This window comes from Xenopus laevis, chromosome 8L, assembly GCF_017654675.1.
Source record: "Xenopus laevis strain J_2021 chromosome 8L, Xenopus_laevis_v10.1, whole genome shotgun sequence".
NCBI classification, from domain to species: Eukaryota; Metazoa; Chordata; class Amphibia; order Anura; family Pipidae; genus Xenopus; species Xenopus laevis.
The window spans coordinates 130,374,883-130,402,101 of record NC_054385.1 but is presented as its reverse complement, the minus strand read 5'-3'; the positions used below and the strand labels follow the sequence as shown (position 1 = coordinate 130,402,101).

General features: G+C 41.0%; 1 protein-coding gene across 4 annotated transcripts in view; it reads left to right on the top strand.

Moving 5' to 3' along the window:
* The first annotated feature begins 4,661 nt into the window (after positions 1–4,661).
* Positions 4,662–27,219, top strand: part of LOC121397237 (Fc receptor-like protein 2) — a 40,171-nt gene continuing 17,613 nt past the window's right edge. Inside the window, exons 1-8 of one of the 4 annotated variants that reach the window (XM_041573692.1) lie at positions 4,662–4,775; positions 6,229–6,258; positions 7,684–7,944; positions 8,967–9,224; positions 10,345–10,632; positions 16,470–16,730; positions 17,429–17,710; positions 17,865–18,146. In XM_041573692.1, coding sequence (XP_041429626.1) covers positions 4,751–4,775; positions 6,229–6,258; positions 7,684–7,944; positions 8,967–9,224; positions 10,345–10,632; positions 16,470–16,730; positions 17,429–17,710; positions 17,865–18,146 — 1,687 coding nt within the window. In that variant the 5' untranslated portion in view covers positions 4,662–4,750. The remainder of the gene's footprint in view (positions 4,776–6,228; positions 6,259–7,683; positions 7,945–8,966; positions 9,225–10,344; positions 10,633–16,469; positions 16,731–17,428; positions 17,711–17,864; positions 18,147–27,219) is intronic. The other 3 variants (XM_041573693.1, XM_041573694.1, XM_041573695.1) reach the window with 3 other exon arrangements.

The following is a 27,219-nucleotide window of genomic DNA, read 5'->3' as shown; positions in this document are numbered from 1 at the left end:
ACTCACCCATTGCCAGCCCCTCCCCCCTGTGCTCTCACCTTAACTTAAATGATCAGGGGAGGGAGGCCAGGAGGGTGATAGCAGAGGTCTGGTTGGGGAGTGACAGTGGAGGCCAGGCAGAGATCGGGTCTGGATTGGTGGGGCCCAAGAGTGCTGGGATCCCCTGGATTTTTTCCTGATGTCCCATTGGCCCAGTCCAAACCCTGGAATGATCTGTGCCATGAATACAGCACTGTCGGGATTCAGAAGCTCTGTATTCATGAAGGTCAGGACAGGAGGAATGATGGAGTCCCCCTACCCAACCCCTACCCGTCACATGACTTTTGCAGCATTCAGATGCATTTATGAAGCAGCGATGGATATAGACTATAATGGGGCCATGTTTTAAGGACAGGACTGGCCTGTGTTCTGCAAGAAAGAATGTGCATTTAGGAATGGCCTCTTTCCCTTCACCCTGAATGAGTAAACAAGTGATAAACAAACCCTATTCTTTCTGAAAGAGGAAGTTGAAAAGGGAAAATGGTTTAATTTTCTTGTTTAGTGCAATATGTAATAAAAATCATGGCTATTTCTTAGTTAAAAAAGCAACAAATCCAGCTGCTGACAGCTCAGTCCTGCAATTAATTCCAAATTCTCAACTGTTTTTTATTAGGATGATCATATTCCAGAAAGTGATGTTGCTGATTTAAAAAAGTTTCCAAATCGCCCCCTCAAGACCAAGTGGGCAGCATATTGGTCTGTGTCCCGATCTTGCTTTACTGGACACATTTTAGTACAGGTATCCGGAAACCCGTTATTAGTTAGTAGAGTCAGGCCTAAGCAGATTGTGGTTGTAGGGGACTCAATTATTAGGAAAGTGGATAGGGTAATTTGTCGTCCGGATCGCTACAACCGAACAGTTTGCTGTCTACCTGGTGCCAGGGTTCAGCATGTGGTTGATCGGATAGACAAATTATTGGGTGGGGCTGGGCATGACCCAGCTGTCTTAGTGCATATTGGTACTAATGACAAAATAAATGGTAGATGGAAGACCTTAAAGAATGATTTCAGGGATCTAGGCTCTAAGATCAAGGAAAGGTCTTCCAATGTCATCTTTTCTGAAATTTTGCCTGTGCCACGTGCAAGTTTAGGAAAACAGCGGGAGTTTAGGGAGCTTAATGCGTGGCTCAAGTCTTGGTGCAGGAAGGAAGAGTTTGGGTTCCTAGAGCACTGGGCTGACTTTTCGTTGGGGTACAACCTATACAGCCGTGACGGTTTGCACCTCAATGGAAGGGGGTCCGCTGTGCTAGGGGAAAGAATGGCTAAGAGGTTGGAGGAGTGTTTAAACTAGGCAAGGGGGGGTGGGTGAGATAAAGGATTATGGGGAAGCTAGTGTAGACGGGGCAGTGGGGTTAGTAAGGGGTCATGGGGGAGGAGTGAGGGGGCATACAGTTTACCAGCTAAGGAGGTCCCTCTGTTACAAGGAAAACAGAATAATACTAACTTAACGTATAATTCTTCACTAAGTAATGCACATTTCAAAAGTAAAAGTAGTAACCTCCGCTGTATGCTGGCAAATGCACGGAGTTTGTCAGGTAAAATGGGAGACCTAGAATTAATTCCATGCTCTAAAAATTATGATATAATTGGTATCACTGAGACCTGCTGGGATGAAACATGTGACTGGACTGTGAATTTAAATGGTTACACCCTTTTTAGGAGGGACAGAGGGATTAAAAAGGGTGGAGGAGTGTGTTTGTATGTAAAGCCTGAATTAAAGCCATGCGCTAAAGAAATAACAATAGCTGGCACTGGTGAGGGTGTAGAATCCCTCTGGGTAGAGATTCTGACTGGGCTAAAGGTAACAAAAAGAATTATCATTGGTGTGTGTTATAAATCACCTCGTATAAGTGTCGAGTATGAAGCCCAGCTACTCTTGCAGATACAAGCGGCTTCACAGCTGGGTCAAGTTGTTGCTATGGGTGACTTCAATTATCCAGACATTGACTGGGGTAATGGGGTTGCTAAGACAGAAAAAGCTAGTAGGTTTGTAAATATGCTGAATGACAACTTTTTATTCCAGCTCGTTCAAGAACCTACTAGGAATAACTCTCTTTTGTACCTGTAATAACTAACAATACTGAACTCATCTCTAACATTTGTGTGGGGGAGCATTTAGGGAATAGTGATCATAACATGGTCTCCTTTGAGATTCTGTTGCAGAAGCAATTCTATAAGGGAGTAAGTAAAACACTAAATTTCAGATGTGCAAACTTTGACAGTATAAGGGCATCTCTGCAACATATTAAGTGGGAAATGCTTTTCACAGGGTTAAACACAGAACAAAAATGGGAAGTCTTTAAAATGCTGCTTAATAAATATACTTGTCAGTATATTCCACTTGTAAGCAAGGAACGTCGTTGCAAAGCAAAACCTTTTTGGTTCAATAGAAGCGTTGGTGTTGAGGTGGGTAAGAAAAGACCTGCTTTTAAGGCTTTCAAGTTAGCTGGTACAGCCGAAACATTTATAAGGTACAAGGAGGCCAATAAATCATGCAAAGAAGCTATAAGGCAAGCTAAAATTGCTATAGAAAAGGATATTGCAGCAAGCAGGAAAAAAAATCCAAAATTATTTTTTAAATATGTCAATAGTAAAAAAATGAAGCAGGAAGGGGTGGGACCCTTACTATCAGAGGGGGGTCAGCTGGTTGATGAAAACAAAATAAAAGCGCAGATTCTGAACTCGTATTTTTCATCTGTCTACACAAATGAAGAACCAGTAAGTGAAGGTTTCCTTCTTAACACTCCCAATTCTAGTAGTACAACTAATGATGCATGGTTCACACATGAAGAAATTCAAAAGAGACTTGAACATGTTAAGATTAACAAAGGTCCAGGGCCAGATGGTATTCATCCCAGGGTAATTAGCGAGCTTAGCTCTGTGATTGCCAAAACTCTTTACTTAATTTTTCAGGATTCATTGAGATCTGGCATAGTGCCGAGAGACTGGCGAATTGCTAATGTGGTGCCTCTATTCAAAAAAGGATCCCGTTCTCAGCCTCAAAACTATAGGCCAGTTAGTCTGACGTCAGTATTAGGAAAGCTTTTCGAAGGGTTAATAAAGGATAAGATACTGGACTTCATAGCAAATCATAATACTATGAGTTTGTGCCAGCATGGTTTTATGCGTAATAGATCTTGCCAGACTAACTTAATTTCTTTTTACGAGAATGTAAGTAGAGACCTAGATTCTGGGATGGCAGTGGATGTGATTTACTTAGACTTTGCTAAAGCATTTGATACAGTGCCACACAAAAGGTTACTGGTTAAATTAAGGAATGTTGGCCTGGAACATAGTATTTGTACCTGGATAGAGAACTGGCTAAAAGATAGACTACAAAGAGTGGTGGTAAATGGAACATTTTCTAATTGGACCAGTGTTGTTAGTGGAGTACCGCAGGGCTCTGTACTAGGTCCCTTGCTTTTCAACTTGTTTATTAATGACCTGGAGGTGGGCATTGAAAGTACTGTTTCTATTTTTGCAGATGATACTAAATTGTGCAGAACTATAGGTTCCATGCAGGATGCTGCCACTTTGCAAAGTGATTTGTCTAAACTGGAAAACTGGGCAGCAAACTGGAAAATGAGGTTCAATGTTGATAAATGCAAGGTTATGCACTTTGGCAAAAATAATATAAATGCAAGTTATACACTAAATGGCAGTGTGTTGGGAGTTTCCTTAAATGAAAAGGATCTAGGGGTCTTTGTAGATAACACGTTGTCTAATTCTGGGCAGTGTCATTCTGTGGCTACTAAAGCAAATAAAGTTCTGTCTTGCATAAAAAAGGGCATTAACTCAAGGGATGAAAACATAATTATGCCTCTTTATAGGTCCCTGGTGAGGCCTCATCTGGAGTATGCAGTTCAGTTTTGGACTCCAGTCCTTAAGAGGGATATAAATGAGCTGGAGAGAGTGCAGAGACGTGCAACTAAATTGGTTAGAGGGACGGAAGACTTAAATTATGAGGGTAGACTGTCAAGGTTGGGGTTGTTTTCTCTGGAAAAAAGGCACTTGCGAGGGGACATGATTACACTTTACAAGTACATTAGAGGACATTATAGACAAATAGCAGGGGACCTTTTTACCCATAAAGTGGATCACCGTACCAGAGGCCTCCCCTTTAGACTAGAAGAAAAGAACTTTCATTTGAAGCAACGTAGAGGGTTCTTCACAGTCAGGACAGTGAGGTTGTGGAATGCACTGCCGGGTGATGTTGTGATGCTGATTCAGTTAATGCCTTTAAGAATGGCTTGGATGATTTTTTGGACAGACATAATATTAAAGGCTATTGTGATACTAAACTCTATAGTTAATATAGGTATGGGTATATAGAATTTTAATTAAAAGTAGGGAGGGGTGTGTGTATGGATGTTGGGTTTTCATTTGGAGGGGTTGAACTTGATGGACTTTGTCTTTTTTCAACCCAATTTAACTATGTAACTATGTAACTATGTAACTATGTTATCCAGAAAGCTCCAAATTATGGAATGGCCATCTCCCATAGACTCAATTCTATCCAACTAATCCGCATTTTTAAAAATGATTTCCTTTTTCTGTTTAATAATAAAACAGTAGCCCCCCCCCCCCAGTGCCCTTAGCAGAGAAATATAAATTGGTAAATACAGAAGTTTAAAAGGGGAAATAAAACTGGTGTTTCTGCATCTGGAGTTTTAGCTACAGCCCATTACTTGGGGAGCTGCCTGCCGCTACCATGTCTCTTCTGCTGACCCTGCTCTGTAAGTAAATTGTGTTATGTTTCCACTTTATTCAATACAAGGAATGTTGCCCCATTGTAAATAATCTTCATCCTCCAATTAGCCCCTGTACTAATTTAGCAAAAATTAATTATTCAGTAACTGTGAATTAATTACAGTCACTAAATATAACAGCTCAATGTTATGATGCATTGACTGTACTTGGATTCCTAAATGTGACAGATTTTATTAGAAAAAGAATAACACTATTTAGATGAGTATTAGGAGGGTAACATAATAATACTAATGTTTCTGCTACTTCTAGTAACCAATCACAAGGAAGCATTTATATTTAATAATTTTTGAGTTTTGTTTCACTTGTGCTCGAAATAAAGTGCAAAAAAAAACAACAATGACATTATTGGAGTTTCTCCATGTATTTGTTGGAAAAAAACACCCATTGACTTTTGCTGATTTTTTTTGCAGTTTTGTGAATGTACCCCCTACTGTAAATGATAAGGATATTCGAAGTCACTGAGGGGTTGTTCTGTGACCATATAAAGCCACAAGGCTGCAGGCTGAGTTATACAGGGAACTCTGAGTATCACTCATGTATTATAAGAGATAATGTACCCCCTACTGTAAATGATAAGGATATTCGAAGTCACTGAGGGGTTGTTCTCTGACCATATAAAGGCACAAGGCTGCAGGCTGAGTTATACAGGGAACTCGGAGTATCACTCATGTATTATAAGGGATAATGTACCCCCTACTGTAAATGATAAGGATATTAGAAGTCACTGAGGGGTCACACAATCATAGAAATGCACAACGCTAAACACAGAATAATTTTATACAGATTATGGAACTCTAAAGTGACTTTTTCTCTTTACTACATTTTTGATGGGATTATATTATTCATTTATTGATTTACTAGAGCAGATATATTATTTTAATACACAAGTTTCATTGTAAGCACCATATATAAGGAAACATTTACATGAAATTCACGGCCGTTGTATTTTATAAGGGGATAATGGATTACAGAAGTTTCTATCACTCAGTCATGTGACACAATTAACATTACTATGCACTGATTATAATCATACAGAACACTAAGCACTGTTTATAGGCTGTTATGGAGGTGATAAATGGTTTGCAGGTTTTATTCTCTGAAGAGTTCTGTAATTTGATAAAATCACATACCAAATATTAATATTAATATTAAAACAGTTCAGGCCAAACTGCCATTTATTTTGACTGTCATTTTAAATGTAATAGGTCTTTTACTGTAACCGCACTTGCAATTATCCATAAAACATTTCTCACTTCTTCTTTTTGTTTCTCAATTTTGTTAATCAATTGGTAGGAGGCTATTTGTGTGTGTGTGTATATATATATATATATGTGGCCATTTTATAAAATGCTGGATATAATTCTTTATTACACTGAATTTCAAGATCAATGTATAATAATTAGTCTTTTCTGTCCTTAGTTTTAACAGTCATGGCGACAGAAAATGCAGGTGAGTCTCTTATAAAATATTTAGCCCATTCGATGGTCGAAGTAGCCCAAAAAACACTTCGAAATTCGAAGTTTTTTTACTTCGAATCCTTCACTCGAAGTTAGTGAATCGGCCCCTAAGTCTAATAGAAAAGCATTTAAACACTAAATAAATCCTAAATAAGGACAAATTATATCTTAGTTGGGATCATGTACAAGTTACTGTTTTATTATTACAGAGTTTTATTTTTACAGTTTTAGAAATTTTACAGTTTTAGGAATTTGGATTATTTGTATGAAATGGAGTCTATGAGACATGACCTTTCTGTGATTCAGAGTTTCTGGATAATGGGTTTCTGGATAACAGATCAAATATATTTATATTGATATGATGATCAAATCACTGGATGGGGTATCTGTGCTTCTGTCTGCCGACACTAAGGGGCAGATTTATTGAGGTTGGATTTTTTTTGGTATTTTTGGGTTAAAAAAACTTGAATGATTCAAGTTTTTTTTTTCAAAAACAACCCATCAGATATTTGAGATTTATTATACCCAGACCCTGGAAATAGCTCAAATCCAACAATACACCATCTGAAACCTGTCAAGGTCATGTAGGAGTCAATGGCAGAGGAACCATTTGAAGATCATAACAGCCTCCATGATGTTCGAGTTTTATTCTGAGGGTTAACATTTAAATAATTCAAGCAATCAAGTTTTTTTTTTTTGCAGAAAACTTGATTAATTAGAGTTTTCGAGTTGCAGTACAGTTTTTGCCATTCGAGTTTTTTCTTAAATAAGATACCATTCGAGTTTCAAGGTCATTCAAGGTAAAAAAAAATCGAACTTTGATAAAAAAAAACCTAACTCTTTGATGACATTCTCTTGTTTGTATACATGAATCTCTAAGGTTTCCTACTATATTTAGAGAGACTTGTAGTAAAACTGGTACAAGATGGGAATGTGGGGGTCAGGTGTATTATGGCCAAAAATGTGTCCTCTTAGAACAGGGATCCTGTGAGCAACAATCAGAAGTAAAAGGAGTTGGGGAGCAACACAAGCATGAAAATGTTCTTGGGGTGCCAAATAAGGGCTGTGATTGGCTATTGGTAGCCCCTATGTGGATTGTCAACCTACATTGAGACTCTGTTTGGCAGAACATCTGGCTATGTTTAATATATTACATTATGTAAACATATTAGGGATGCACTGAATTCAGGATTTGGCTCGGAATACAGCCAGGATTCGGCCTTTTTCAACAGGATTCGAATTCCGACTAATTCTTGTGCATGGCCAAACTGAATCTGAATCCTAATTTAAATTTAGGGTTGGGAAGGGAAATCACGTGACTTTTCATCACAAAACAAGGGTTAATACGTTTTAATCATCTTTATTTGCTACACAATAGAGTATTTTCAGATATAACTAATAATATGTTCCATTACAGGAGCGGCTGTCAGACCCATAGTGAACTTCTCATCAAACTGGGCCACAATATTCACATCTGAATCTGTAACTATGACTTGTAATGTAGATTCCACTGCACAAGGAGACCTGGGTTATTCCTGGTATAAAGATGGCAGCTTGATCGGTTCAGGTCAACAGAAATATACAATAGTCACTGCCAAAGAGAGTCATAGAGGGGAATATAAATGTAAGACCCATGACAGTGACCTGAGTGAAGCTGCTAAACTGACAGTTAGTCACGGTGAGTATAAAAGCACATATTTACTGATTTCATTGTTAAATGTGGCTTTTTTCCTATCTAAGGTCTTTATTTCTAAAAGATTTTAATAGTAAAACCTGTAGCATTCATCGAATCCCTCTGTTTAAACATTTCCATTATATTAACCCATTGCTGCTGATGATTCGTACTTTTACCTTTTTTTTAACCCAAATACTATTACAAAAATGATTCTCCCCTCCAGATCTGTTAAAGGAGAAGGAAGCTACAGGAGCAGTTTATTGCCAATAGATTAGCCACAATAGTACAAGCTATAACACTATATTTATTATGTAAAATGCTTTACCATACCTGAGTAAACAGCTCTAGAAGCTCTCTATTTGTTTAGGATAGCAGCTGCCATATTGGCTTGGTGTGACATCAATTCCTGCCTGAGTCTCTCCCTGCTCACTCATAGCTCTGGGCTCAGATTACAGCAGGAAGGGGGGGAGGGGAGAGAAGCAAACTGAGCATGCTCAAGCCCTAGCCCTGGAGGTTTAAGCTGAAAACAGGAAGTCTGATACAGAAGCCCATGAGTACACAATAGAAGGAAAGAAATGTCAGGTTTTTATTGACAGACGATTTAGAGCAGCATTACTTTGAGGGGTTACTTGTGTATTTATACACTTTCTGATAAAGCTTACTGTACTTAGTTTTAACCTTTCCTTCCAACACCAAAAGGCACAGTCACAGGCAGGTAGTAAGGACGCGGTCCTATTTCAGGCTTCACCTCCTGCTGCTCCATAACTTGCATTTCTGAATGATGCTCTACTCATAGGATGGGTACAGTGTGTGCCTCCCAACTGCCAGCCCCTCACCAACACAGCACTAACTAATATGGTCAACAATGTATTCATGGGAGAAGCCGTTGGTCTTTGCATTTCAAAAATTTGTAGAAAAAAAAGTTGAGTTTTTAGTAAAATGTTATTGAAATGAATTGTTTGTCTGTCTACTGTATATTAGGCAGGAGGTATTTGATCAACAAATATGTATTTTTTAATTTCCAGGTTACCTCGCCCTGAAAGTTCCACCCTTTGTGTTTGAAGGGGACATTTTGGAATTGTCCTGTGCCGCGTATCCTGGGTACAGCGCTGGGGATGCTGAACTGCACAAAGGAGATCAGTCTATAGGTTCCTCGCACTCTGGGAATTTCAACATCGGAAGAGTAAACATGAAAACTAGTGGTTCCTACACGTGTTCTAGATCAGTAAAGCACCATTTAATTTATTATGGTCAAAAGAGCAGTGTGTACATTTCTGTAAAAGGTAAAAACTTTATCAGCCCCTATACCAACAATTTATTGAGGGGATTTCAAGAATTTAAAAAACTATATTTTTGAGGATCTGTTCTCCTCTTGTTATTCAGCTCTGTCTATTTACCAAAGTTCATTGCAAAGATCAGAAGTCAGGGAACATATGATGTGTAAATGGGAACTAAGGGGAACGTTCTTGCAGCACAAGGGTTTTTTAATGACCCATTTTAGGGCAAATTCACTAAGATCCAAAGTTGCGCCAGCAACAGCTTCGCCACACTTTGCCAAGCGTAGTTTCGCCAGTGCTACGCAAATTCACTAAAATGCGAATTTGCGCTCAGGGAGGTGAATGGTAGTGAAGTTGAGCTAGCATTAATTCGTCAAGCAAATCGAAGTTACGCTAGCGATGCCTAATTTGCATACGGTGCCAAATTAAAGTACAATGGACGTATATGTTGCAGCAAATACATCACATTACACAAGCCTGGGAAAGCTTCATAAAATAAAACAGAGTTGTTATATTGCCCTATACATGAGCCCACTGTATAGTTTAGGTGCCATACGTTAGGAAATGTAGGGGCGAAGGAGGGTGCCCCCAAAAAAATTTACGATCTTTTTCAGCCTATCACCCTTAAAAAAGGAAAAGACGCCAGGGTTTTTTGGGACTTAGAAAAAAATCTCAACTTTTTTTGAAGCAATCCCCATCTACTCTATTGCACTTCGCCTGGTCTGGGGTGGTGAAGGCAAGTCTGGCGCAAGTTAGTGAATTAGCCTAGTTACGTCCCTTCGCCATAGCGTAACTTTGCCTGGCGTAAGGGTACAATGTAGCGCTACAGTAGGTCCACTTCGCTAGTGAATTTACGCCAGAGCCCGTTAGTAAATCGGCAAAGTAATGAAATGATGTCACAATGGCGAATTTGCGCTAGCGTTAGCCGCTTCGCACTTTAGTGAATTTTCCCCCTGTGTATTAACTGAATTATAAGGTGCCCTAAATCAATGGGCAGTAGTGGTGGGTGAATTTATTTGGCAGGTGCAAATGTGAACCAAAACAGGACAAATTCCCCCATCACTAATGGGCAGCATTAGATATGTTTTTTTTTTTTCTAATTAAACTTGTCTTTTTGCTTTTATAGAGCTCTTCTCAAAACCAATAATATCTGGGAATTCAGGTCAAATTCAGATCAATGAAGGGGGTCACATGACCATAACATGTGACACAAAGCTCAGCCCACACAGAGCGACTACAGAGCTACAGTTTGCTTTCTACAGAAATGGGCACAATGTGCAGGGATTCAGTTTATCCAACCAATATGGAGTCCCCTCAGCTCAGCTGGAGGATTCTGCGAATTATACCTGTGAAATAAAAGCTCAATCTGGGGGTGTGAAGAAGGAGAGTGACCCAAAAAGTATCCAAATTAAAGGTCAGTAAAATCTTGAACTGCCAAATATCTAATTCTTACTAAGGGAAAAAAAATCTCGGATGCATTTACTTTATTATCAACTTAAAGGGGAACTATCGCGAAATCCATAATGATCAAAAAGCAACCTTAGATAAAGTTAAGAATTCCTCTAAATACATTTGATTACATTTTTTTTACCGTTTTTGAACTATTTCAATCTTTCTCTTTGACACTGCTCTGAGCTTCCCCTCTCCTTCAGCCTGGCGTCGGAGTCATATGCAAATGAGTGACAGGTAATGCTCCTCTCGTATTGGTTAGTCTGCTTTCACTCAAAGGCAAGGTTGTTCCGGTGTTTCACACTGCTAGCCAGCCAATCGTTAGAAATTATTACTGTAGCCAAAGCCAGCAATCATCTCTGTCCTTTTTGACAAGTGCTAGCGACTAAATAGCAATTACATTTCCAAACTAAAGAGAAAAACAGGAGAAAGCTAAGTAATTTAAAAAATAACACATCTATGAATACCAGCAGCGGCGGATTTGCTGGCCGGGCGCCCCTAGGCCGTGCGCGCCACGCAGTCCTATCGCCCGCACTAGCACACGCTGGCGCAAAAGTGCCAGCGTGCGAGCGCCGGAGCTCTGGGGAGCACAGCGGCTGGGCGGCATGCCGCCCCCAAAAATGTGCCGCCCTAGGCCCGGGCCTATGTGGCCTCGCCACAAATCCGGGCTTGAATAACGGTGGCAATTTATAGTTTCGCTTGGATTTCAGCACGCGCAGAAAAGGGACACAAGCATGACAGGGGGAAGGGAGACAAACACGGCACAGATAAGGGAGACAAGAACAAAAGGGGGAAGGGAGACAAACGCTGAGAGAAACACAGGGGGAAGGGAGACAAGCACGACAGAGGGAAGGGAAACAAACATGGCACAGATAAGGGAGACAAGCAGCACGGAGAAGGGAGACAAACGCTGAGAGAAACACAAGGGGAAGGGAGACAAGCACCGCACAGTGAAGGGAGACAAACACGGAGGGAAGGGAGACAAACGCTGAGAGAAACACAGGGGGAAGGGAGACAAACACGGAGGGAAGGGAGACAAACACGGCACAGATAAGGGAGACAAGCAGCACGGAGAAGGACGAGAAACACAGGGGGAAGGGAGACAAACACGGAGGGAAGGGAGACGAACACGGCACAGATAAGGGAGACAAACACTGAGAGAAGCACAGGGGAAAGGGAGACAAACACTGCACGAAGAAGAGAGACAAACGCTGAGGGAAGGGAGACAAGCACAGGGGAAGGGAGACAAACACTGGTTGCAGAAGTGGGATTGAATGTAAATAAGGGAAAGTTCCCAATTGAGTACAGAAATGTGGGTAAATGTGTGATGGAAGGCAGGCAGTGGAGTGACTGGGACTGAAGGGAGATCCTTCACTGGCACATGCTGGAGGAGACTTGGGATGGGAGTGGGGCAGCACGACAACCGGCATTCAAACAAGCACCGTGGAACCCAGGGGCATTCTGCAGCATGGAACTCAGTACTGGGTTGCCTATCTGATGGCTGTCAGAGGGATGTTGGGAGTTGTAGCTGGAGGCTCACAGGTTGGACACCCACTAAGTAAATTTTCTTCTTTCTCTCAGATCCGGGACCCCAGCAGTTTTCTTCTGCAATGCCTTAGTTCCCCTGTTTTCTAACTTTGACCCCGGGCTGAGGGAATACTAGAGACTGACTGTGGCTGTAGGAAATGTGGTGAGAGCTCCTATTTAAGATGTTAGGGGATACTTAGAGTTGCAATTAAACATATAAAGGTTGTTTGCAGAAATGTAAAACCTGCCCTCCCCCCAGCTGGCACTGAACTGCAAATCCCAGCAGCTAAGGGCTCTCAGAAGGATTCTGGGAACTGTAGTCCAAGAACACCTGGAAGGCTGAAGGTTGGGCATCCCTGGTATAGCCAAGAGATTTCAACACCATGTAGTGTTAATTTTAAATTACAAATTAAAAAATTGCCGAATAGCCTACCTGGATCAGGTGGCTGCCATTAGCAGCGATGCCATTGCTTGCCACCCTGTGCATAGATGAGCATTAGACTTTTTATTTTTAGGTCTTGCGCATATCAGAGCAATGTGGTGTCTAAGCAGTGTGGGTCCCCAGGCCTGGATTTGTGGTGAGGCCACATAGGCCTGGGCTTAAGACACGAATGTTTAGGGGCGGCATGCTGCCCAGCCACATTGGCAATACAGCGTTCCCCAGCAGAATAGCGCATGTACGTATGTGTTCTCGCAGGAGGGGGATGCTTGCAGATGGCGGGCGCTAGGACCGTGAGGCCTTGGGGCACGGTGGATGCAAATCTGTCCTTGTAAGTCTCACAGACAGGGGATGATTGAAGATCTTGATGCCTTTGAATGCAGTAAGATGCTCTTTTATATGAACACATTTCTTAAAATTACTATTAAAGGGCAAGTAACACTAACAATTTTTAAGTAAAAAATCCATTCCTCCCCCCTCCAATAATACTGCTGTCCTGGACAAAGTTAACTCTCTTTAATATCTAATACATAAATAAAGCAACGAAATCTCACTTCCGGTTTGTTGTAAAACGGCGATGTGGCGACCTGCACTTACGTGCGCGCTCCAATGTCCTGCTAGCCGGCTTCTTTCTAAAACCGGAAGTTACTGGTGTTGCTGCTGTTCAGCCGGTGACTTTTTATTAGCTTGTCTCATTCTCTATCAAGCTTGGTAGCTGCACCAAAATTCTACGTGGGGAGCGAGTGGTCGCTGATCCCCCACCATCCGCCTATGCCACCACCCTAAGCGTTTCACCAATTCCTTGGCTTCTTCAGGGGCATAAGTGCTGGCGCGTGTTTCCTCCATCTATAAATAGTCATCCAGTGCCGTCCTGGTACTTCTGCGCATGCGCTTTATTTTATGCGTCACTTCCATTCCTTAGATTCTCTACTAGTTCTACTACTACTAATACTAATTTAGAGCTGCATTTACTTTTGCCAGTGCTGCTTCAATGCCATGAACTGTGCATGGGTTACCCTTACGTCCCACCTCTATAACTTAGATATATTGTAGGTAATCATCCCAAGTTCCCAAGGTGATAGGTTCCCAATGTTCCCAAGTGATATTTATGGCAACAATGTTATCATGACTCTATATTGCCATTTGAATTCTGTGTTGCAATATCTTGCCTATTCCTATTGGAAACTATTCGTTAAGGAGAGTTAACGGGATGCTATTAATTGATGGAAACAGTAACGTAACTGGAGGGGGGCGGGCCCTGGTGCGGGAAGTGCCGCCTGGCCCCCGCCCCCCTCCGTACCAGATTATTTTACCCGAAAAAGGCCGATGCGGCCGGAAATCGGCAGTGCGCGAGCTGCCGGGAGGCCCTGAGGGGGTGCGGACCCTGGTCCAATTGCACCCCCTGCTCCCCCGGTAGTTCCGCAACTGGATGGAAATGTGTTGAAACAGTATAATAAAGCAAAAGTAATTTATACCTTGTTGGAAAGTACATTTGTTCATTCTTATTATTTTGTTCTTGTATTCAATGTGTTATATGTAGTTATAGAAATGGAGTAAACGTAAAACCCTCATTAAGGCCATTTGGAGATTTGCTATTTAGCCAATAATATAAATGCTTCCGATTGTAGCAATTTTCTATCAATGTCCTTGTTGTTGATTTTACGTGTTCTATGGCTGTGAATTGTAGCTTTTTAATTATATGTATTTTAGGGACAAGGTCCCACACTGCTTCTTGGAACAAGGAGGAGTGCTCTGTTTGTTTTGTGTTGTTGGTAGCATGTTTATCAACACACTTTTTATAAGTAACTATAATTAAAGGTTACGTTTTAAGTGTTTAAATACTTGGTCTGAACTGGCTAGCTGGAAGGTCATTGTCTTTGCATGGTCTACAGGCAATGTATTTGTTGCACTTCAGTTGTGACGCAAAGTATCTTGTACTTTATCCCAACTAAGATATAATTCATCCTTATTGGAGGCAAAACAATCTTATTCGATTTATTTAATGTTTATATGATTTTCTAGTAGACCTAGGGGCAGATTTATCAAGGGTCGAGGTGAATTTTTGAAAGTAAAAAATTTGAATTTCGAGCTATTAATTTATTATGTACTGTCTCTTTAAAAATTGACTTTGACCACTCGCCATCTAAAACCTGTCGAATTGCTGTTTTAGCCTATGGGGGACCTCCTAGAACCTACATGGAGTCAATTGGTGGACTTTGAAAAATCAAAGTTTTTTTGAGGGAAAAAATTAGAATTAAATTCGATCTAATGCACTTCTAACTGACCTATTTGACCAAAGAAAATTCTTTTTGAATTCAAATTTAAAGCTTTTTCAATTCAAAATTCGACCCTTGATAAATATGCCCCCTAAGGTAGGAAGGTAGGAAATTACGGAAAAATCTGTTATCTGGAAAACCCCAGGTCCTGAGCATTCTGGATAACAGGTACCATACCTGTACTTCAATGGATTCCACTTAGATGTTCCTTGCCACTTGAGTTTATACAGTTTAGCAGGTGTCACCTGGGGAATTGCAATATATTGAGGTTTATTTATCAAAAAATTAAGTTAGAGATCACCACAGTCTTCTATGGTGAACTTCCGCCACTCTCCATTAATTTCTATGGGATTTTAAAAAAGTAATTATCAATGGGTGAAAAAGAAAGTTTATCCTTTGTTAGATATTCCTTTAAAATACCATCAAAATAAATTTCTCTTATGTTGTCTTAATATAATCATTTCTATCCTCCTGCTTTCTTCTTCTCGCCTTGGGTGCATTTATTTCCAGTACCAACCATATGTCTTTATTCTAACTGCTCATTGGTGGAAGTTGGTGACCACCCAAAGCTCAGCGGGTTCTGAAAAGCAGCCTTGTCAAGGAAAGTGAAATTTTGTATGTAAATTAGTCCAATAAAAGGCTATAGATTAATTGTTAATGATACCGTATTTGATTAATGTGGTAAGTATAAGGGAAATATTTCATAAGTAAACACTTTCTTTAAGTTCAGTTCAAATCTTCATTGTCATCTCAACCGCATAAGAAACTTACCCAGTGGGACAATTGTTGAGTTTCAGGAGGACAGGTACGTCTTCAAATTCAGTCGGAAGTTGTATTTTATCAAGACCTTTGATGTGATCCAAATGGACTGTGATTCAGTGTGTGAAGGATCCCAGGGTTGGTTCCAGCTACTGTTGGTCACTGGAGCATGTGGGTTCAGGAATGTTTGGTTCTAGATGGGCGGTTAATGTAATTTACCTGATGTAAAAACAGACAACACGGGGTACTTGGAATCACCTCTGTAAGCCAGAAATGCATTAAATGCAGAAGAGGGTTTGATTCTTTCTGCAAACCACAAAAGCAGCTTCCAGAGGGGCCCAAACACATCACATTCCAGATCATTGGACCAATTGCCTATTAGGTGCCAATTACCTCTAAAACTACTGAGCCAATTGGGTGCCATATAGTAAGCATGGGCAGTTTAGTCTGCATGCAGGATCCAGACAAGGACAAGGACCCTTGGGGATGACTATGGGGTATATTTATCAAAGAGTGAAGTTAGAGGTCACCGCGCTCCACTAGAGTGACTTTCCACCACTTTAAATTCATTTCTATGGGATTTTGAAAAGAGTATTTATCAATGGGTTAAAGTGAAAGTTCATCCTTTAATAAATATACCGCTATGTGTATTTGGGAGGGCTAACCTTATAGAGGGGAATAACTTTGTTTGTGCTGACAGCAGGGGGGTCAGTTATTTGGGAAGGAAAAGTGGATGTAGAAATGTTTTTTTATTACAAGGTCCATAATCTGCTTCAATAATAATGTTTCCTTTGGTTTCAGGTTGGCTCACACTGAAAGTACCAGCGTTTGTATTTGAAGGGGATGAATTATATGTGTCCTGTGCAGGGTATCCTGGGTATTCTGCCAGAGACGTTGTGTTGTACAAGGACAATGAGGTTATAGGATCCTCTCCCTCGAATGCAGATTTTCTGGTTGGAAGAGCAAATATGACAACGAGTGGTTTGTACAGATGCACCCGACAAGTGAAGAACGGCCTCATATATTATAATTATTCTAGTGAAAAACATATTTCTGTAAAAGGTAAATTTCATGAATATTTATTGTGCACTTAAAGGAGAACTAACCCCTAAAAATTAATGTGACTAAAAATGACACATTTTATATAGTGAACTTATTGCAGGAGGCTAAAGTTTGAGCTTGTCAATAGCAGCAATGATCCAGGACTTCAAACTTGTCACAGGGGGTCACCATCTTGGAAAGTGTCTGTGACACTCACATGCTCAGTGGGCTCTGATTGGCTGTTGAGAAGCTAAGCTTAGGGCTCGTCACTAATTATCCAGCAGAAAATGAGCTTCCCTGGCTGTAATATAAGCTGATGCTACAGGTTTGCTGTTTATTCAATTCTGATGCTAATTGCACTGGTTTCTGTGCTGCCATGTAGTAATTATGTGTATTAATTACTAATCAGCCTTATATTGTGACATTTCTATTCTATGTGTACTGTATATTGTGAGTGGGTCCCTAAGCTCAGTAAGTGACAGCAGCACAGAGCATGTGCAGTGAATCAGCAGAAAAGAAGATGGGGAGCTACTGGGGCATCTTTGGAGACACAGATTTTTACTGCTAAAGGGCTGTGGTTGCCTTGGGCTGGTACAGAAGCACAAAACATCATGTACAACATTTCTACCTTCTTCTTTAGTTAGGCTTTAGTTCCCATTTAACCAAGTACCAAGATCTACATACATTGTTAACTTATACTATTATTGATTGGATTTTAGAGCTGTTCCCCAAACCAGTGATACAAGTGAATCTGAATCACTTGACAGAAGGAGATCACATGACCATAACATGTGACACAAAGCTCAGCCCACACAGAGAGACTACAGAGCTACAGTTTGTTTTCTACAGAAATGGGCACAATGTGCAGGGATTCAGTTTATCCAACCAATATGGAGTCCCCTCAGCTCAGCTGGAGGATTCTGGGAATTATACCTGTGAGGTACAAACTCCAACCGGCAGTGTGAGGAAGAGGAGCAATGTGACACATATCCACATACAGGGTGAGTAGGAATTAATAAAAACATAGCTAGACTATTAATTTGTATGTAAGTCCTCTATAAATTTATGGCCACTATTACTGAACATTTACCATAACTATGAGTTTTATTTGCTAATGGAATTCATGGCATTTTACATATATATTTTCTTTTCTAGAGCTCTTCCCTTACCCACTAATAAAAGCAATCTCAGATCAGGTGACAGAAGGAGATCACATGACCATAACATGTGACACAAAGCTCAGCCCACACAGAGCGACTACAGAGCTACAGTTTGTTTTCTACAGAAATGGGCACAATGTGCAGGGATTCAGTTTATCCAAACAATATGGAGTCCCCTCAGCTCAGATGGAGGATTCTGGGAAATATACCTGTGAGGTACAAACTCCAACCGGCAGTGTGAGAAAGAGGAGTGATAACATTAATATCCAGGTGACAGGTGAGCAAAGCTTTGCACTGATATATTACTTGATATAATGGTACACTATCAATGTTTAATCTGCCTAAATTGTATTCTTCATCTAGGAGGGTATTTACTAAAACTCAAATTTTTCACATTTTTTTATTAAAACATCCATGAATGTAACTCATTTATCAAATAATCAACTCGAAAAAAGTCGGTGCAGGAAAAGTCTCTACAAAATTGTGATATAATTAGAATCATATGGCTTCTTAGAATTTGACACTTGAATTGCTCAGTTCTTCCTATTTGTCGCCTGAAAACCCCAACTTTCTCGGATTATCCAGTGCAGAACACAATGTCAAGAAACATCTTCAAATTGTAAAAATGACATCTGCCATTGATTTCTACATACTTCTACATGGTTTTATTTCGGATTTAGATTTTTAGCAGCAGCAGATTTTTGTTGGGGTATAATAAATCTCTAAACATTTTAGGTTTTTTTCCCCTGTAAAAATTGGACTTTTCCCTCTAAAAAACTCCAACAGAAAAAATTGAGGTTTCATGAATAGGTTCCTTAATGTAAAATATAAGCCTACCTGCAACCCACTTCTTTATATTACAAAGTTGACTTTTTGTTGCTTTATTTGGAATGGGTTGCTGTTGCCTAACTGTAAACACCTACAAGAGGTCCTCTGCACTCAACCCATTATCAATATATTTAAGACAGAGACATTTTGTGCTACTGCTACTAAAAAATGCCTTACCCTTTAAACAACACAGGGATTGTTTGTCCATATATTGCAATATATTTAAGCTGGCCAACTACGTCAAAGTCATCCCATATCTGGCCAGTCCTACGCTTAATTTTCATTTGATTCATTAAGAATTCAATTGCTTATACATTTTGCAAAGGGACTAAGTTTTACCTGCAACTTACTAGCTGCTTTCAAAGTAAAACTCCCAAACTTGGCTGCCCTTTTATTAGACACCAGTGGGATCACCTGACTATAGCTGGGAGGGGTGGGAGCTACAACATAGAGCTGGTCACTGCTCCTGTATAAACTATAACAAACAAGGGAAAGTTGTGCTCACCACTATTTTTTAAAACCATTAGGCGGGGGTGCAATGAGGGTGTGACCACAAAATACATATAGTCAACTACAAGATTCCTCTGCACTCAACCCATTATCAATATATTTAAGACAGAGACATTTTGTGCATACTGCTACTAAAAAATGCCTTACCCTTTAAACAACACAGGGATTGTTTGTCCATATATTGCAATATATTTAAGCTGAACAACTACGTCACAGTCATCCCATATCTGGCCAGTCCTACACTCAATTTTCATCTGATTCATTAAGAATTCAATTGCTTATACATTTTGCAAAGGGACTAAGTTTTACCTGCAACTTACTAGCTGCTTTCAAAGTAAAACCCCCAAACTTGGCTGCCCTTTTATTAGACACCAGTGGGATCACCTGACTATAGCTGGGAAGGGTGGGAGCTTCAACATGGAGCTGGTCTAGTAAGTTGCAGGTAAAACTTAGTCCCTTTGTAAAATGTATAATGAAGCAATAGAATTCTTAATGAATCAGATAAAATTGAGTGTAGGACTGGCCAGATATGGGATGACTTTGACGTAGTTGTTCAGCTTAAATATATTGCAATATATGGACAAACAATCCCTGTGTTGTTTAAAGGGTAAGGCATTTTTTAGTAGCAGTATGCACAAAATGTCTCTGTCTTAAATATATTGATAATGGGTTGAGTGCAGAGGACCTCTTGTAGTTGACTATATGTATTTTGTGGTCACACCCTCATTGCACCCCCGCCTAATGGTTTTAAAAAATAGTGGTGAGCACAACTTTCCCTTGTTTTCTAACTGTAAACACGGCAACTGCATTTTTCCTGCTTACAGACTCTTTAAAGGCTATGGACACATGCATATCTGAAGTGTTTTTGGTGCGGTCCGTGCCGCAGCTTTAAAAACAAAAGCCATCCACTGCGTAAATACGCTAGCGGTTTCAACCTCTGGCAATGCTACCATAGTGTATTTACGCTGCGGTCAGCTTTCCTCTCCACTGAGTGGCCCTTTTATTGGCCACCAGTGGGATCACCTGAATATAGCTGGAAAGGGTGGGAGCTATGGAGCTGGCCATGGCTCCTGTATAAACTATAACAGTGCTTTCCAACTTCTGTGGTACTGTGGAAATTTTTCGTGAAGGGCCAATAATGGAAACCAGCGTTGACCACTCCCTGTTTTTAAACCACACCCACTTTAAACCACACCCATGTTACCACAGGACCATGTCCACATTAATTATGGTAACAAACCAAAAAAACAAATGGTTGGTGCTCACTGCAGGGATATTACTTATCACTCATATGTGAAAAAAGATGTCATATTAAGACATACCTTTAAATCCATATGCCTCCTCTTCCCCTCGGATAACACAGCACCCCCAGCACATGATTAAACACATTAGGGGCCCCTAACAATAATTTATTTTCAAATGCTAACAAACCCCCAAAACAAATACCAGGCTTATGTTTTACAGGCAGAACAGGGCACACACTGGCAGATTATGTGACACACAGGCAGAGTATGGCACACACAGGCAGAGCAGGGCACACACAGGCAGAATATGACACACACAGGCAGAGCAGGGCTGTCACGGTCGGCACCCAACACCAGAACTAATGCCAAGCACACACACACACACACACAGGCAGGGCAGGGCACACACAGGCAGAGTATGACACACACAGGCAGAGTATGGCACACATAGGCAGAGCAGGGCACACACAGGCAGAGTATGACACACACAGGCAGAGCAGGGCTGTCACGGTCGGCACCCAACACCAGAACTAATGGCAAGCTCCCTGGTCTCGGCTCGTGCTTCACCTTTAGTGTGACCGCCGTGGATGCCACCAGGACTTAAACGAGAGGTGCAAGGCTAGATGTTCTGGATAGGCAGAGGGGCACGACTGTTAGCAAGAGTCTTTAGGCCGAGGGTCAGGGTACAAAACAGGAAACTGGAATCATAGTCAGTACAGGCTGGGTTGAGGCAGGCAGAAGTCAATCATAATCAGGCAGGCAAAGGTCAAAACTGGGTAATCAATCAGACAGGAGGGTTCAGCAGAAGGATAGTCGATATTCAGGCAAGGGTCAGATATAGAAGTCAGGATAATCGTATAGCCAGGCAGGGGTCAAAACCAGAATCAGAACAAGCTCACAAAGCACCAGGAACAAGATCCTTTCATGGGCAGTTTGCTCAAGACTGAATTCCCCTTTTATACCCTGGTGTTTTCGCGCCATTGCTTCCATTTTGCGCATCGGCGTCATCAGGCGAGCGCACCCGCGTCACTAAAGGAAACGAGACGCGCGTGCGCGCGCCCTAAGAACCAGCAATGGCAGAGGAAGAGGAACCACGTGGCGGGCGGGAGTAGTTTTTATCACAAGGGCACACACAGGCAGAGCAGGGCACACAGGCAGAGTATGTCACACAGGCAGAGTATGACACACACAGGTAGAGACGGACACACACAGGGAACATAGGAAAGGCAGAACAGAGCAGGAGACAGGGAAACCTATTAGGACCACTCTAATATGTACTACATACAGTGACACAGTGTTGGTGCCCCATTAGCATTTTGTATAACGTGTGAACAGGTGAACAATGTGGCCAGTTTCAGTCTGGGTCTCAGGTGTGAACAGTATAGGGATTAAGGATGTGAACAATACAGTTGTCACAGTGTGAACAATGCAGGGGGATCACAGGTGTGAACAATATAGGCCATTAGTCTGAATTTGGGGTTTAAACAATGCAGGGGCCAGTTAATCTCTGTAGTGATACCATTTAAATCTTACACATGGTAAACAAACACAGTAGGTAGGTGGGGGCCACACAAGGGGCATCTTGTGGACTGCTAGTTGAACAGCTCTGAACTATAACAAACAAGGGAAAGTTGTGCTCACCAGTCATTTTTAAAGCATTAAGTGGAGGTGCAATGAGGCTGTGACCAAACCTTTCCAGCCGTACTCATGTCACCAATCAATTTGGCGGCCAATAAAAGGGCAGATAATGTTGCAGCTGCAATAGCACCTGAGGCACAGATTTAATATGCACATGGAGTCGAGGATCATGCTGCAAGTCTGTAGTGCCCTTTAGCTGAGGCACCCAGACCTGGTCCAGGAGATACAGGAGGAAGTCAAAGGTAGAATTTTTTAACAGAATACATTGATCTATCTTCATAATTACAATACACATGCTGACTAAAATATTTGTCAAAAAATGCCTTCGCCACCACAAATTCTATTTATTTTGCTATGTTTGAGCAAAAATGTGTTTAGCTGAATATATTAAAGGATAAACATTTAAAATAAGTAAATGTAAAATTGATGAGAGTGTTATTTTAAGAACTTTTGTCATTTAAATTCATTATTTATTTTGGTGGCAGAGGAATTTTGTTTTCAGTGAGGAATATAGTCAGCATACTCAAAATATCCAGCTCTGGCTACGCTATATCGATGATGTAATCCGAATATGGTCAGGCACCAAGACCAGCTTTTTGGAATTTATTAACAGACTCAATATGAACACCATAAATCTTAAAGTAACCTCAGAAATAAACAAGGACAGTGTCAATATGACTATGAAGATTTTCATTCATCCAGGTCATGGTATATCTAGTATAGGTAAATCTAAAAACAACTGGACTTGCTGAGTAATCAATGAAGACATTTCACTACTCATCCGAGCAGCTTCTTCAGTTCAACTGACATCATTGTATGTAGCAGACAGGTGGTGTCGAAGGCCCCCACCTCTGTTCAGGGATGGTTTCTGGTAATGTAGCTGGAGTGTCTGAGAAACTCAGGAGGATTTTTAACAAACACCACGTCTCTGTGTTTTTCAAACCTATCAACACATTGAGACAAAAAACTGGTACACCCAAAGGATCCAACTTCTAAAGAAAAACAAAGCAATGTGGTATACGGAGTCCAATGTAGCGAGGAGTGCACAGATCTATACATTGGGGAGACAAAACAACTGCTCTCCAAGTGAATGGCTCAGCATAGGAGGGCAAACTCTACAGGGCAAAACTCAGCTGTCTTTCTACACTTAAAAGACAAGGGCCACTCCTTTGAAGATAGCAAGGTCCAAATCTTGGATAAAGAAGACTGCTGGTTTGAACGAGTTGTGAAAGAGGCGATTCATGTCTAGGTGGAGAAACCATCCCTGAACAGAGGTGGGGGCCTTCGACACCACCTGTCTGCTACATACAATGCTGTTCTAACATCTGTACCCCGGCGGTTTCAGAACACTTCACACATCCTTTCATGCAACTCTCACAAGTAACACCTGTATCTAGGAGTTGCATGACACATTGGATAATCCTATCACAGTAACTACACAGAATCTACACCTCTGTGAATTTCTTCAGATGTCACCTCTTTGAAGAGTTACAATGGGCCATTGTGATTGGATTAGTGGAAGAGTTTATATGCCGAGAATTTCCCACACCATTCAGTTGAACTGAAGAAGCTGCTCGGATGAGTAGTGAAACGTCTTCATTGATTACTCAGCAAGTCCAGTTGTTTTTAGATTTACCTATACTAGATATACCATGACCTGGATGAATGAAAATCTTCCTAGTCATATGGCAGCATAGGTATTCCCTGTACTAAGCACAATTCAGCAGGAACAGCCCTCTAAGTTTGCTCATAGTCGGTACAGAGAGATCCCATAAAACTATGGCAGCATAGGTATTCCCTGTACTAAGCACAATTCAGCAGGAACAGCCCTCTAAGTTTGCTCATAGTCTGTACAGAGAGATCCCATAAAACTATGAATTTTGAATCAGGCTGCTGACTGGAATAAAGCAACTTAAAGCAAACAAATCAGTCATATGTATGCAGTTTGGAACAAGAGATCCAAACTACTTACCTCTATGGTGGTTGTGAGCAAATTGCCACTTTGGAGGCTCGAGTAAGAGAACTAGAGCAACAAATTGCAACACTGCGGTCGATTGACAATCTTGAAAGAAGTCTTTTGCTCACTGAGCAGGACCTAGCGGGGTCAGATAGTTTGGGGGGAACAGAACAGCAGCAGGATGTTGAGGCAGCTAGCTGGGTGACAGTTAGAAAATCTAAGGTGGGCAAAAGGAAAATGGAGGCTGATCCGGAGATTATACATTGCAACAAATTTGCCAGATTGTGGGAAGATGATGGGAGTATGAACTCTGGATTGGCAATTCTAGATGGGGCTGATCTCTCTAACAGCCGGGAGACCAGTTTCTCTAGTAGTGGTGGGGAGGAGAGTAGAGTCAGGCCTAAGCAGATTGTGGTTGTAGGGGACTCAATTATTAGGAAAGTGGATAGGGTAATTTGTCGTCCAGATCGCTACAACCGAACAGTTTGCTGTGTACCTGGTGCCAGGGTTCAGCATGTGGTTGATCGGATAGACAAATTATTGGGTGGGGGTGGGCATGACCCAGCTGTCTTAGTGCATATAGGTACTAATGACAAAATAAATGGTAGATGGAAGACCTTAAAGAATGATTTCAGGGATCTAGGCTCTAAGATCAAGGAAAGGTCTTCCAATGTCATCTTTTCTGAAATTTTGCCTGTGCCACATACAAGTTTAGGAAAACAGCGGGAGTTTAGGGAGCTAAATGCGTGGCTCAAGTCTTGGTGTAGGAAGGAAGGGTTTGGGTTCCTAGAGCACTGGGCTGATTTTTCGTTGGGGTACAACCCATACAGTCGTGACGGTTTGCACCTCAATGGAAGGGGGTCTGCGGTGCTAGGGGAAAGAATGGCTAATAGGTTGTGTTTAAACTAGGCAGGGGGAGGGTGGGTGAGATAACGAATTATGGGGAAGCTAGGGTAGACGGGGCAGTGGGGTTAGTAAGGGGTCATGGGGGAGGAGTGAGGGGGCATACAGTTTACCAGCTAAGGAGGTCCCTCCGTTACAAGGAAAACAGAATAATACTAACTTAACATATAATTCTCCACTAAGTAATCCAAATTTCAAAAGTAAAAGTAGTAACCTCCGCTGTATGCTGCAAATGCACGGAGTTTGTCAGGTAAAATGGGAGACCTAGAATTAATTGCATACTCTAAAAATTATGATATAATTAGTATCACTGAGACCTGGTGGGATGAAACATGTGACTGGATTGTGAATTTAAATGGTTACACCCTTTTTAGGAGAGACAGAGGGATTAAATAGCGGGTGGAGGAGTGTGTTTGTATGTAAAGCCTGAATTAAAGCCATGCGCTAAAGAAATAACAATAGCTGGCACTGGTGAGGGTGTAGAATCACTCTGGGTAGAGATTTTGACTGGGCAAAAGGTAACAAAAAGAATTATCATTGGTGTGTGTTATAAATCACCTTGTATAAGTGTCGAGTATGAAGCCGAGCTACTCTTGCAGATACAAGCGGCTTCACAGCTGGGTCAAGTTGTTGCTATGGGTGACTTCAATTATCCCGACATTGACTGTAATGGGGTTGCTAACACAGAAAAAGATAGTAGGTTTGTAAATATGCTGAATGACAACTTTTTATTCCAGCCCGTTCAAGAACCTACTAGGAATAACTCTCTTTTGGACCTTGTAATAACTAACAATACTGAACTCATCTCTAACATTTGTGTGGGTGAGGGGCATTTAGGGAATAGTGATCATAACATGGTCTCCTTTGAGATTCTGTTACAGAAGCAATTCTATAAGGGAGGAACTAAAACACTTCAGACGTACAAACTTTGACAGTATAAGGGCATCTCTGCAACACTTTGAGTGGGAAATGCTTTTCACAGGGTTAAACACAGAACAAAAATGGGAAGTCTTTAAAATGCTGCTTAATAAATTTACTTGTCAGTATATTCCACTTGTAAGCAAGGAACGTCGTTGCAAAGCAAAACCTTTTTGGTTCAATAGAAGCGTTGGTGTTGAGGTGGGTAAGAAAAGACGTGCTTTTAAGACTTTCAAGTTACCTGGTACAGCCAAAACATTTATAAGGTACAAGGAGGCCAATAAATCATGCAAAGAAGCTATAAGGCAAGCTAAAATTGATATAGAAAAGGATATTGCAGCAAGCAGTAAAAATTATTTTTTAAATATGTTAATAGTAAAAAAATGAAGCCGGAAGGGCTGGGACCCTTACTATCAGAGGGGGGTCAGCTGGTTGATGAAAACAAAATAAAAGCGCAGATTCTGAACTCATATTTTTCATCTGCCTACACAAATGAGGAACCAGTAAGTGAAGGTTTCCTTCTTAACAGTCCCAATTCTAGTAATACAACTAATGATGCATGGTTCACACACGATGAAATTCAAAAGAGACTGCAACATGTTAAGATTAACAAAGGTCCAGGGCCAGACGGTATTCATCCCAGGGTAATTAGCGATCTTAGCTCTGTGATTGCCAAACCTCTTTACTTAATTTTTCAGGATTCAGTGAGATCTGGCATAGTGCCGAGAGACTGGCAAATTGCTAATGTGGTGCCTCTATTCAAAAAAGATCCCGTTCTCAGCCTCAAAACTATAGGCCAGTTAGTCTGACGTCAGTGATAGGAAAGCTTTTCGAAGGGTTAATAAAGGACTTCATAGCAAATCATAATACTATGAGTTTGTGCCAGCATGGTTTTATGCGTAATAGATCTTGCCAGACTAACTTAATTTCTTTTTATGAGAATGTAAGTAGAGACCTGGATTCTGGGATGGCAGTGGATGTGATTTACTTAGACTTTGCTAAAGCATTTGATACAGTGCCACACAAAAGGTTACTGATTAAATTAAGGAATGTTGGCCTGGAACATAGTCTTTGTACCTGGATAGAGAACTGGCTAAAAGATAGACTACACAGAGTGGTGGTAAATGGAACATTTTCTAATTGGACCAGTGTTGTTAGTGGAGTACCGCAGGGCTCTGTACTAGGTCCCTTGCTTTTCAACTTGTTTATTAATGACCTGGAGGTGGCCATTGAAAGTACTGTTTCTATTTTTGCAGATGATACTAAATTGTGCAGAACTATAGGTTCCATGCAGGATGCTGACACTTTGCACAGTGATTTGTCTAAACTGGAAAACTGGGCAGCAAACTGGA